The sequence below is a fragment of the Cydia pomonella genome, chromosome 7 (genome assembly GCF_033807575.1).
Source record: "Cydia pomonella isolate Wapato2018A chromosome 7, ilCydPomo1, whole genome shotgun sequence".
NCBI classification, from domain to species: Eukaryota; Metazoa; Arthropoda; class Insecta; order Lepidoptera; family Tortricidae; genus Cydia; species Cydia pomonella.
In genome coordinates, this window is record NC_084709.1 from 17,995,252 (window position 1) to 18,009,155 (window position 13,904).

A 13,904-nucleotide genomic window follows, 5' to 3' on the forward strand; every position below is an offset into this window, starting at 1 on the left:
TACCATCTGGCAAAGTATCAAATGGCAGGCGATGACTGATAAAAAAATTTTTTACTTGTTCATGTGGCTAGCTGGCGGTCTCTCAACCGCGATACAACCGGCTAACGATATTTTTTATTCACAATAGCATCTAAACTACCACCTGACAAAGTTTTGATCGACTCGCCCGCGGTCTAGTACTGAGGTTTCGACCATTTTTAGGGTTCCGTAGTCAACTAGGAACCCTTATAGTTTCGCCATGTCCGTCTGTCTGTCTGTCTGTCCGAGGCTTTGCTCCGTGGTCGTTAGTGCTAGAAAGCTGCAATTTGGCATGGATATGTAAATCAATAAAGCCGACAAAGTCGTACAATAAAATCTAAACATTTAATTTTTTTTAGGGTACCTCCCCTACACGTAAAGTGGGGGTGAAATTTTTTTTTTCGCTTCAACCCTAGAGTGTGGGGTATCGTTGGAAAGGTCTTTCAAAACTAATAGGGGTTTTCAAGAAACATTTTTTGATAAAGTGAATATATTCGGAGATAATCGATCCGAAAGGAAAAAAAATTGTGTCCCCCCCCCTCTAACTTTTGAACCATAGGTCCAAAAAATATGAAAAAAATTGTGGAAGTAGAGCTTAAGAAAGACATTAAATGAAAACTATAGCGGATATGATCAGTTTAGCTGTTTTTGAGTTATCGCAAAAAGTTTTCCCTTCATAGTAAAAAGACTTACTTTAATTAGGTACTGATTATGCAAATTTGTCTATTTGTTTAACTCGGGTGAAAGGTACCGTTTCACCCCTTGGTTAACAATTTACTATACTTTAGGCTCCAGCTTAGCTTATTGTGACGGAAGAGTAACTACGGAACCCTACACTGAGCGTGGCCCGACATGCTCTTGGCCGGTTATTATATTTGTAACGGTTTGTTTAGGGATAGAATACCTGGTGAAACAATATAAAGAAACAAGGGTAGATTTTATAAATTGAGATCAAATTTTGAAACTTCGAATGACGCACGAATAAATGAGCGAAGTAGTTAAAGGAGGAGGGAAGTTTATTGAATTTGACTTGTCCTTCGCCTTGAAAGGTATGGCCAATTTTCTGGGATACAATTTTAACCCGCTTTTCCTTATTGGATTTGGGCGGTTGAGATTTCGGGCACGTGTAAATGTGGCGTAAGGGAATGCCTCCGGCAAAACGCCGCATAGCACAATGGAACACTTTCTGGCTTAGTAGCCACGTCAGAGACCTTAGACACTTAAGTAGGTACCTAAAATACCTAAATCACTTGTTTTCATTAAGCAGTGTATATATACTGTAACTGTATTTAAATAGGCATATAGTTAAGTAGGCACTAACATTAGGAACGTAAGTCTACTAACAAGTTGTATGAGCCCATAGTTACTTGAAAATGAATATTATCATTAATTCAGTAATAACATGAAGATAATCCAGTCATTAGAAAATACTTAGGGCGTCAGCTAGCTGGCGCGGCTGCACGGAGCGGGTGGGAAGTTAACAAAAACAGTTCAACGCTAACTGGTACGGACTGTGGACGCGTGCGACGGATTTAACGTACAATTGGCACCCGCGTAGGTGCGTCCGCTCGATGCAATGGCACTAGCTATCGGACGCCCGTAGAAATGCATTATAATAAAATACGTGTAAGAAAACTGTGTGTTTTTCTGATGTGGATACAGTTTAATTCGGATGGCGACTGCGACAGCGTTGTTGTTGCAGCTTTATTGCAGGGCTGACGCGGACGATGTCACTGCCAATTTCTTTGATAAAATAAGTTTATTTAATCGTATGGCATATATATTTTTTAAACAAAATACAGACAGCTATACTTAAATATAGATGATCAGGTCTTCAGGAGGTCCATTGGCATAGCTCGTTATGGGACAATACTCGATAATGTGCTGGATTGTTTGGGCAGCCTCTTCACAAGTGCAGGCCGGGGATTCCACCCATCCACACCGCAGTTTGTATTGAGCACAGCGGTCATGGCCAGTGCGGAGTCTGTTCAAGTTATAACAGTGCCGTCTTGGGAGATCAGACCTTTTAATAATGGTACCTGGATCGATCCCAGAGCCCAACTTTCCCGCCATCAATGAGTTCCACGAATGTGTCTTCTCACGCTTCAGATTGAAGCAACTGTTGAGAAGATCTTTGGAAATACTGTAGAAAGCATTCCTATATCTTAAACGACGGTTGGCTGGTTCCAGAAACTCCGCGTGAATTAGAAGGGCTGGGTTTTTTTGGAGCTTTGCTATTTTTCGCAACAGGGCTTCCTCTGAGTTTTAGAGGTTATTGTCCTGCTTCACAAGGCAAATTTCATCATAAAATGAGGCCCTGTTAGGATTTTTCTTTATGTATGAATACTAATAGTTTACTTGTAAATTTAAGCTTGTTAGGACTTCAGGAAGTACCCTAAAAATTTTGATGATCATCGTGACGAAATCGTTTTTTTAGATATCAATATAATCTTAAGTGTACAAGTTATGCGAGTGAAACTTTATATGTTTAATAAGTCCACTATTAATATTATATCCCGATAATTTTATCTGGTATAATCCAAACCCAAGTTATGAGGGTTCAAAAAACAACGAAATGCTTCGAGAAAAAGTCCGTACCCGTTCGCTTCGTTCGGCTCGTCTTAGCGGGGGCACGGTAGACTGTGAAATCGAATTATACAATGATTTATTTTTAATTTTCTGTTGTCGTCATAATATTTAATATCGTCTCTGTTTATATATATGAGATTAAACACGTCTATAATGGCTTATACCGTGGATATGTTAGTCTATTAACCAGTCCAGCATTAGAAAATTATACCTCTCTTTTTGCGTTGGAGGTTATTAATAAAAAATCAAAATGAATGACGTTGTGTATTGATACAAAAGATGGTTGCCTTGCAGGCCTAAATCCTTCCTTCATAGAGACCTTCAATTTTGGATAGTCCTGTTACAGTCCTCTCGAGCTACTGCGCCCGAAACGAGGCTACTTTGAAGCCTACGAGTATTATAAGGAATTCAACGGCAATATTTCATTGCATGTTTGAGACAAGGAAATATGTAACATCGTCTTTGTCAACGCTCTAGTAGTAATAACGCTGAAACAATAAGGCTGCCTTTAGCAGGGTATAAAATATAATAATAATAAACTACACAAACTTATTATATTATACCTACATATAATTTTCAAAAAGGAGTGTACAGGTTTTTAAAGGGTCGGCAACGCACATGTAACACCTCTGGAGTTGCAGGCGTCCATAGACTACGGTGACGGCTCACCATCAGGTGAGCAGTATGCTTGCTTGCCACCGACGTGGTATTAAAAAAATACACCTTATAAAACAAAGTCCCCCGCCACGCCTATCTGTCTGTATGTCTGTATGTTCGTGATAAACTCAAAAAAAATTGAGGATCGTTTAGGTGTATAATTTGTTAAGGTTTTGTGACTTTTGCGTAACCCGGGAGAAGTGAGAAGCCGGGGCGGGTCGCTAGTCTATTAATAATACCTATTGCTAAAGCGAGAATCAGTGTTGCCACGGCTTTCCAGGCACAATACAGGCGCGATACAGTTATCGCGGCTGTATTGATGCTGAATCGCGTCTGTATCGCGACTGTAGCGATACGTAGCGTGATAGTAGCGATGCCGAATTGTGTTTATTTGTGTGACCAATGACAGCATCGCGGCCTTTTTGCGACTGCATCGCTATTGCTGCAAAAAGTCGCCGTGTACTACGTCCCTAAGAGACAAAGAGATATGCTAATTATAAGTTTATAGATGTGGGTTTTTAGTGCGGGTCGTTGGATGTAAAGTAGGAACATAAACATTTCTGTTTTTCAAACAATCCACTGTAAGCTGCTGTCATTATTTCCGGAGCAAGATAATCGCATTCCTCCCATTCCGGACACTTTGTTTAATAGATGAGCAAAGCTGATCATGAAGTCAATGCAAATATATAAGGTGTTTAAAACTTCTAAAAGTTTAAAGACTCTATTGAAAGATTGAAGGTCTACAAAATATGAAGCTTTGAGTTTCTTTTAATTATTTTTTCGTTTATTTGGGGCATCAACAGCAACACAAACAAAAAATGCTAAACTTAAAAGTATAATACAGAAAGCCAATTAAAGATGTCCACATGAATAAGTTAAATACTATACTTGGTGGAAGTAAAGAACAAAAAAGCTTAAAACACTAAACACTAATGGTACTTACCATTAGCATCAAGAAGAAGCCGTCTACGTATCAAACACTCAATAAGAGTGCACTATTTTGTTTAAAAATAAAAACATTATTTTTTTTGAGTATGTTGTGATATTTATATCACATTATAGTGAACTATTTCGTTTAGGAATAAAAACACGTATTGTTTGAGTAAGTTGTGAAATTTATATTGCATTATTAGGAAGACCTGTTCCGATTATGTATCTGGCATATGGGCTCCACAGCTCTGATGACAGGCTATTACTCTTTTCATGAAATTTTCGATGACTTTTTGACAAAGATTTGGCAATCTCACTGATAATGCGTTGGGTCTCGGCTTTGACCTCAGGAATTGTTTCTGGTTTATTTGGATAAACCCGAGATTTTACAAAATCCCTAAGAAAGAAACCGCACAGCGTTCATTCGCATGATCTTGGTGGCCAGTTGACATCTGAATTTCGTGAGGTAATTCGTTAAGGTTTCACTCCGCCGTATAATATCTTACGAATCAGGTAAATATAATTCTATTCTATTCTATTCTAAGTCATGAAGTTCAAGAGAGGTATAACCATTGTGAATGTCATCTCGCTTTGTGTGGTAGGGCACAGCACAGCGGATGTCATTCCAAATCTAGAGCAGAGCCCAACTAGGGAAGTACCTCCACCTTACAGAAAACCGCAGGCAAATAACACTAGACCCTACTCATACTGACGTGTTCCTGCCGGTGAGTAAGGTTGCCATAGCTCGCTTACCATCAGGCGCGCCGTATGCTTGTTTGCCACCGACGTAGTATATAAAAAACATATATTTATATTGTTCCCTTATAAATACTAGTGAAAACGGGGTATTCAACTTTATGCAAATTCAACATTTTAATGTTCAACTTTCTGGGAATTAACATTTTGGGAATTCAACATTTTAGGAATTCAACTTTCTGTTCCCGAAGGGTTTATTTTAGCGAGTTCCTGATATTTCGGCACAGTTCCACATGTCATCTTCAAAAAGTAACTTCCATGCTACACACACACCATAGCGATCTACCCTCTTTCGGAGCCTCTGCTATCATAGTCCACATTCAGACTTCTAACTAGATCACGTTTATACAACACAGAATACGTTCAATTCACTATTTATTTGAAGAATAATTTATTTTCTCTTCGTAAACTTTGTTAATAATGATTTCTAATTATTTATTTTGTCTCCAGTTCCAAGCTGCGCTGTTGCAGCGATGGCTGCTACCACACTTCATGTGCCCGTTCTGCCCGTTCGTGCAGGCACTGAACGTCAACGTCAGCGTGTTCACGCTCACAGCGATTGCCATTGATCGGCATCGCGCCATCATCACACCACTGAGGTAAACTAATCACTGTCTTTATCAGTCTTGCCATGACCACGAATGCGTGAATGATAAGTTTTACGACCCCGGCCTAGTCGTCGTCGTGATTACATGCTTTATGTGCTGTGAGGCTGTGACTCATTACTAAATATTGCAGTTATCTGACACCGCATATCTCGTACACATTTTTAGAAAAAGTGAATAAAATAAATTTTCAAAGATAATGTTACATATACCTACTACAGTTTTTGAAACTACAGGAAATTTCACTACGCTTAAATCGACCGGGATATAAACCGTAATTACCTTGTATATTGTTTTTATTGAACTCCCGATATTTAGACGCAGTTACATGCATCTTGTTCACGGGTAACTGGAGATAGCGGGTGGGTGTCAAAGTTGTGTAGTGTAGACCGCGCTCGGTCTACCCTCATTCGTGCGTGTCGGTTGCGTTCGCTTTCAACATTACCATTGGTCGCGTGCACACTTGTTAGTCTATCTACGCAGACTACACTGACAGTGTCACTACGCGTGTTTTTTACACAAACAAATCACAGGATTCCACACATTTGACAATTTAAACCCATCTTCACTATTGACATTTTTGTATTTATTAATTTCAATGGCTTCCCTTACCAATCTTGGTATATAGTGGCGTTCTGTCGAAATGACCTTCGGACTATGCAACTCGATCCAGTGATTTGTATCCGACTCAAGGAGATGCTGAGCAATAGTTGACTTGCGAACGTCATTGCTCTTGACCGCAGCGATGTGTTCTTTGATTCTACAGGCAATAGTGCGCTTGGTCTGCCCAATGTACGAACTGCCACAGCTGCATTCAACCTTGTACATACTAGGTTTTTCCAGAGGAAAATTGTATTTAGGCGACCGCAAAACATGTGCAATTTTCCTGTGCGGGGTGATCTTTGAGATCTTATCTGTCAACCCCCTGACGTACGGCATAAATGCTGGCTGTCTCTCAACGCGTTGAGTGAGACGCTTGGTTTTTATGTCCCGCTTGTTAATGTTAACTCGGTAACCATTCATCCTCAGGACTCTCTGAACGTGGTTCAGCTCCTGTTTTAGATGTAGCGAGTCACACAGAGCGTGTGCTCGATTGGTCAGTGATGCCACAACTGTGTTTAACTGTCTGGCATGAGGTTGTGAGCTCGCGTTTAAATAGCGGTCTGTGTGAGGCGGTTTCCTATAGACTAAGTGTCGCAACATTTCACAATCCTTAACATTAAGTCTCACATCAAGAAACGCAATACTCCTTTCTTGTTCCATTTCCAATGTAAAAGACATGGATGGTAATCACGGTTTATATCCCGGTTGATTTAAGTGTAGTGAAACTAACCATGCTGAAAAAAAACTGTTATAGGAAATTTACATGGTTGTATTGACTGTCACCATTATTAACATACCTCGTGAATATTTTAACTTATTGCATTTATTACCGTCATTACAAAATACGCATAAATTACAATGATTCACATTATTCCAAAAAACAATGCATCGATTGGGCATATTCAATAGCTCAACGTGTTAATACCGTTGTGGTAACCTCACTTTACAACATTGATATGTACATCAATGCTTTACAAAAGGTTAATAAAATCAACCATTATTGGTATTGCATATTAATTCACCGATACTGATGTAATGTTTTGTCCATTACAACAACTACATAACAGCTACTTATTTAAAGTCAAAATATGTCTAATATCTATGATTTGCATTTTGCAACGAAGTAAAATAAAATAACTATATAGCTAAGTCTGACTAGAGATCTAAAATAACACCACCAGTATGGTGGAGCCTAGCCAAGGTGACACTCGTTCGTAGACAACGAAACGAAGCACTAAGATTTTTTTAATTTTATTTATTGCAAACATAATTTATACAGAATTACATCTGAAACACTGGTACTGGTAAAGGCACTGTACAATTCAGGTTATATTATAAAACACATAATTCACTATAAAAAATTAGATCACAATCAACTTTCTTCCATCCTCTCACAGTACCGCAGACAAGTCCGATACACAACATCCATCGATTTGCAAACATATCTAAATCATAGCGTTTTGTTACATTTTCTGCAAACGATTGCCACCTTGACTAGGCCCTCAAAGCGCAGTTTGACAACGTTAAATATTGTAATTCATCGCAACTTTTAGTGACCCCAAAAAGAACTTTTTTTTAGCGGCAAATTGTAGATTTGGTAGTATTTAAAGCTGCGGGTTGAGTATTATGGAGAAGGAGAAAACTTTCAGTGATATGCGTCAAATAAGTGTTAGTAATATGCAAGGAGTCTGTCCTTCTTAGAAGTTGTAAAATGAAGCAACCACCCCACAGACATAACAGGTGGAAGCGTGGTGCCAGACATATTACCTGCAGAAGTGGAAAAAGCAATAAAAACACAAAGAAGAGATAAGGCCCCCGGAGCGGATGGTATTAGCAACGAATTTCTGACTGTTAACATAGATATCCTTGTACCACCTCTCACCAACATATTCAATGATGTGCTACATAGTGAAAATATCCCCAATCAATGGACTACTTCGACAATCACACTACTACACAAAAAAGGTGACAAAAACAACATTAACAACTACCGCCCCATTAGCCTGATGTCAAATATATACAAAATCTTCGCCAAAATTATCCTCAATAGAATGACCAAGACCCTAGACGAAAGTCAGCCGAGGGAACAAGCAGGATTTAGGAGCGGATATTCAACCCTGGACCATATATATGTAGTTAAACAACTCTTTGAAAAAGCAAAGGAATTCAATATCACCCTTTACTGCTGTTTTGTGGATTATAGCAAAGCCTTCGTCGACTCACTTAAACATGACAAAATCTGGCAAGCCCTAATAAACCAAGGAGTTGAAATCAAGTACACCAGAATCCTAAAAAACGTCTATGAAAACAGCAAGGCCAAAATTAAGTTGGACAGAGAGGGCGAAGAAATTAAAATAGGAAGAGGAGTTCGTCAAGGCGATCCAGTGTCACCAAAACTCTTCACGGCTGTCCTAGAAGAGGTATTCCGTAGATTAGATTGGGATGAATGCGGATTATCAATCAATGGCGAAAACCTCTCTCATTTAAGATTTGCAGATGATCTGATAATAATCTCACCATCCAAAGACAAACTGAACAAAATGATATGTGACCTAGACACAGAAAGCCAAAAAATAGGGTTGGGTATGAACACTCTGAAGACCAAAGCCATGACCAATGGAAAACAAGAACCCATTTACGTCAATAACCACAGGATCGAATATGTAAACGAATACTTATACCTAGGTCAAATTATATCCCCACGCGACTTGACTACGAAAGAACTAGACAGACGTATTGGAAACGGGTGGAAGCAATATTGGAACCTGAAAGAAGTTATGAAAAATAAGGAAATGAGTATGACCATAAAAAGGAAATTGTTTGATACCTGTATACTTCCTGTTCTAACTTATGGTTGCCAAACATGGGCACTTAACAAATCCCACTACAAAAAGTTAGAAATTTGTCAAAACGCTATGAGAGAAGTATGATGGGTAAGCGACTATCTGATAAAGTTAGAAATATAGATATAAAGAAATGTACTAAAACAAAAGATATTACTACAACAATTAAGAAGTTAAAATGGAAATGGGCAGGTCACACAATTAGAGGGAGAGAAAAGTGGTCTAAAGCAATAATGTACTGGTTTACTAGAGACAAAAAGAGGAAGCGTGGCAGGCCAACAAGAAGATGGGAAGATGAGATTAAGAGTGCAGCAGGAGGTTGCTGGACTACAATAGCAAGGGATAGGGATAAATGGAAAGAGTTAGGGGAGGCCTTTGCCTACAAAAGGCATACAGATGGATATTAGATATATATATGTATGTTAACAACAAAATGTACTTACAAAATACTTGTCTGAAATAAAGGCTATTTCATTTCATTTTCATTTCATTTCAATATGCAAGGAGTGGAAATATCATAGGAAAAACTCAAACTTCAAAGGGAGAGACCAAATTAATTTCTTGTAAAAAATGTAGATTCTCTCCTATACTGTTTTACTTCAACTGCGAAGCAAAGACCCGGTTTTGATTTGATGCGTAGGTGCATACTTTAGTCCATCTAATATTTACGTGTAACTTGCGTGCGTTTATTTTCAACTGCAAAATTACGAGATAGGTGCCTGATAGACACGTCACAATCGATAGGTATTGTTTTTATAAAATACTAAATACGGGAATCTAAAAACATGTCAGTGATGAAGAAATATTTTGGAGATCACCAAAAATAGAATAAGTGTACCTACAGGTGCCTAAATGCGAAGGCCGAAGGTCGAGGTCCATGTAGGGTCGAAGGAGCTTTTATAGCTTGTTATAATCTCACATACAGCACGATTTGAAAAATGATTAAGACACGTTTAAGATCTTGGAAAGATCTTTAAAAGATCGATAATTAAACGACACATAAATTGACGTTTATTTCGATTCCGCTGTGATCCCATTAAGCTCTACCTACGATATTTCTAACGTCAAAGTGACATTGGTTGCCCAAATCGAGCTGCTTCTGTCAATTATACGACATACAAACGATATCTTAATGAGAACTTATCTAAACCAGAACTTATCGTTATCATATCTCATTCTTCGAATCGGGCCGATAGTTTGTTTGTAAAATTAACTTCAATCGCAGTATCAAATAAGCATAAACTTTTGCGTTTGCTGTTTATGACCCTGACCTGACTGAACACTTATATTTTAGTTAACAATCATTAAATTGCGTAACTAAACTGACTAACAGTCCGCCGGACGGTATCGGCCTATCAGTAGTTCGGAACTGTCAACTTTTTGTTCTAACTGACAGGCCGATACCGACCGGCGGACTGTTAATCAGTGGGCCCCTTAAGTGGGGCCCCCGTGGTGCAGTCATGTTTTTAAATGTTTAATTAATTTATTTTATTAATAGTATAAATAGTAGGTATAGGTAAAATATTTTTATTGTAACAGTTGTGTGATACTTCTTATTTGTAACAGTTATATATTTATGGCGTTATTCATAAACGTCTGTTTAAGGTAAAATGCCGTTTATCCCTGTCTGCAATATTGACATTTGTGTTTGTTAGAAAGTGGGAATAAGTTTTATGAATAAGGGGGTTAGTTTGCAAATTGTCAATAAATGATATGATTTGGAAAAATGAGATATTCTATTTTTTCATCCACTTATTTGCAAACTGTCACACTTCTCGTATGGGCATAGACTAAAGTTGATAGCACTTTTGATTTTTAATGTACAGTTGCACAAACATCCATTACAGGCGGTATTACATCGGAAGGAAGGAATATTTTCCACAAACTATCACACTTCTCGTATGGGCATAGACTGAAGTGCCAATTACATCAACACTTTATCAGGTCTGATATCAGATCCGATTTCGGGCTCGAGCAAGGATGTTTTTCTGTTTCACCAAATATCAGCACATCGTTTACAATTTTTGAAATGCAAAAAAATTGTTAATATGTAAAAATATCTAACATTGAACATTTTTGGCACGTAAAGTATTTTTTTACATTTCAAATATTGTTAACGGTGTGCTGGTATTCCGTAAAACGGAAAACGATTATCAGGCCCGAAATCAGGACTAATTTTGGACCAGATATCGGGAAGTGTGGATGTAATTGGCGCTTAAGGTTGATAGCACTTTTGATTTTTAATTTCACTTCGAGTTAAAAACACCGATTAAATTGCATACCAACTTGACAAACATACTTTATTTTTACATTATAAGTCCTATATTTTGGTCATAAAATCTATTTATATTGTTATTTGAAACAAAAGGGCGTGTATGTAACAAACGTCATTTGTGAGAATCGTGACGTCACGGATCTGTTTCATACACTGGAAAAAACGTTGAATTAATTTACGTTTGAGCATAGACAACAGTGCGAGTGACATAACCTCAAACGTTAAAAATAAAATCACAAATTAACAAGTGTCACAAACGTCAAAACTCAAGTCAAACGATGGTTTTCATCCCGTTTTCAATGGCAATGACAATGTCAACCCAATCGGAAGTCATTTTTTTGCTTGTAGTGGCAGAACTGAAGGAGCTGGGTGACGTCAATTTCCGTTTTAACTATTTTTAGAGATTTTGAATACAAAAAAAATATATAAATATAATTCGTAAAAAATATATAAAATTTATTTTTTTGTAATCTACAGGAGCCCCTCTCGAAATGGTTGTCGATTTAGGGATATTGAAAATTTTGAAATGTGGTCAATTGTGTCGCTTAACTTCAAACTCAGATAAATCCATTCGACCCTCTCAGCAAATATCTACCTTATTGCCTTTTCATAATACCAAAATCGTATAATCTGGCACATGGATTTACCTGAGTATGAAGCTAAGCTACTCAATTTTGATATTAAATTTTACTTCGAGTAAAAAAACACGGATATAACAGCATACCTACATGACGAACATAATTTGGACTAAGTACTTAAACTTTGTAGATGTGAAACCACCGAAAGTTGCCGAAAATAGCCGATCGTCGTAAAATGAAGATTTTTGTGAAAATTTTTTTAGCTGATTGTGAAGTAAATACACCGCGAAAACGGTAGTTATTATGCTCTTGTTCTATTCTCATATTAAAACAATAGATTTGCATAGTCTTTTCTCATGAAACGTGTCACCTAATTCTTAAAGTTTTGTAAGGCGCCAGCGCCTCGCTCCGTCCTTCGTTTTATTCCCTTTCTGGCATTTTCAATTTTATACAATAGGCTTGTATGAAAAATAGGGAGTCTAAAAGACTTCATAATTTTTTAAAAAGTTATTGAATAAAAGTGTAAACTAGCCAAATAGTTCAGTACACCATACTCAATATATGCTGACTGTACCACATTACAATCTATAAATTGTAAATACAGATGTCAATCACAAGGAAAAAATCAACTCTGGTCTGGAACGTGGGACTCGAACCCACATCTTTGATTGCCGGTCCAATGCGATCATCATCATCAAATTGATCTTTGTTGATTTTTTCATTGTGATTAACATCTGTATATATAATCTATGTTAAAGTTAATTTTCTCGTGTTTACAGGCCTCATCCGTATAATCTAGTACTTCATTTTAATTAAAACCTGAATACGCCTCTAGTTCTAGATTATACTACGTCGTATTTCGTTCCACAAATTAAATTTAATACTACAGATAGACCGACGAAAGCTTTACGGCTCAATTACATTACAGCATTTACGCGTGGAATATCGGTCTAGGTGTGTCTTGACGTAGCAGCCCACGTGGACTGTGTAAATGTAAACCATTGATTTAATATGTAAACACACGTTTCTTTATTGTGGATTTGAATTCCTTCGATGCCGTATACTGGGTGTCCAAGAATTAATGGAATAACCTTCTAACCACTGACAGAGCACTTTAGGCTGGTCCAGAAAATGGAATTAATAGGTCTATTAAAAGTTTCATGGTCTACGAAGTAATCGCACCATACTTTTCTTTACTTAATCACCATCTAAGCCATATCTTTATTTGTAAAGATATAAATATCAGTATTAAGTAAACTATTGTTTAGAATTTTTTTGTGGCAATCAAATATACGGAGACCAATGTGGTCAACTTCGAGAAATAGTTTACCTCATACTGATTCTAAGATGTTAGAAAACATGCTATTTACATTTTTACAAAAAAAAATGCTTAGATGGTGATAAAAGCAAAGTATGGTGCTTTAAGAACAAAGAAAGAAAACTTCGACTATCGCGAAAACCATGAAACTTTTACTAGACCTATAAGTCTATTTTCTGAACAAGCTTAAGGTGCCTTGTCAGTGGTTAGAAGGTTATCCATTAATTACTGGACACCCAGTATATATATAAAATGTTTTATTAAGAAATCTAAATTTTCTTTAGTCATCTTAAAGTTTTTGTTAAGATTAAATTTCCTAGAGGGCCGTATGCGCCTTTTGCAATCTGTGGCACAAAACCTAGACAATCCTAGTTGGAATAATATGTTTTTATGTTCCTGAATAAGATGTGTAAATTCTGTAATGCGGCTGATAAAATTCACCGTGGGACCATAGTCTTAAAAAAAAAATAGCCACAACTGAATACAGAATCCTTCTATGAAATTGAAGTCGGTTAAAAATTCGGTTAACAGACATAATTTGGAAATTTTATTTGTTCATGCTCGTTCGTGGTTTGATTGCTATTTGTTGGGGTGTATTTTTTTTTTTGATGTAAGGATGTTTCGGAATTCAAACTGAATGTTCAAACGGAATTGAAACAGAGTATTGTTTAATAAATACACCAAGATATGGAAAAAGTAATTAACTTTTCGCTGGTCTGGCTTGCCCGCCCG

At 37.3% G+C, this 13,904-nt stretch overlaps 1 protein-coding gene across 1 annotated transcript in view; it reads left to right on the forward strand.

Moving 5' to 3' along the window:
• The window catches only part of LOC133519512 (neuromedin-K receptor-like), a 67,401-nt gene that overhangs the window by 11,450 nt on the left and 42,047 nt on the right, over window positions 1–13,904 (forward strand). The window contains exon 4 of the mRNA XM_061853518.1: window positions 5,401–5,549. Within this exon, the coding sequence (XP_061709502.1) occupies window positions 5,401–5,549 (149 nt within the window). The remainder of the gene's footprint in view (window positions 1–5,400; window positions 5,550–13,904) is intronic.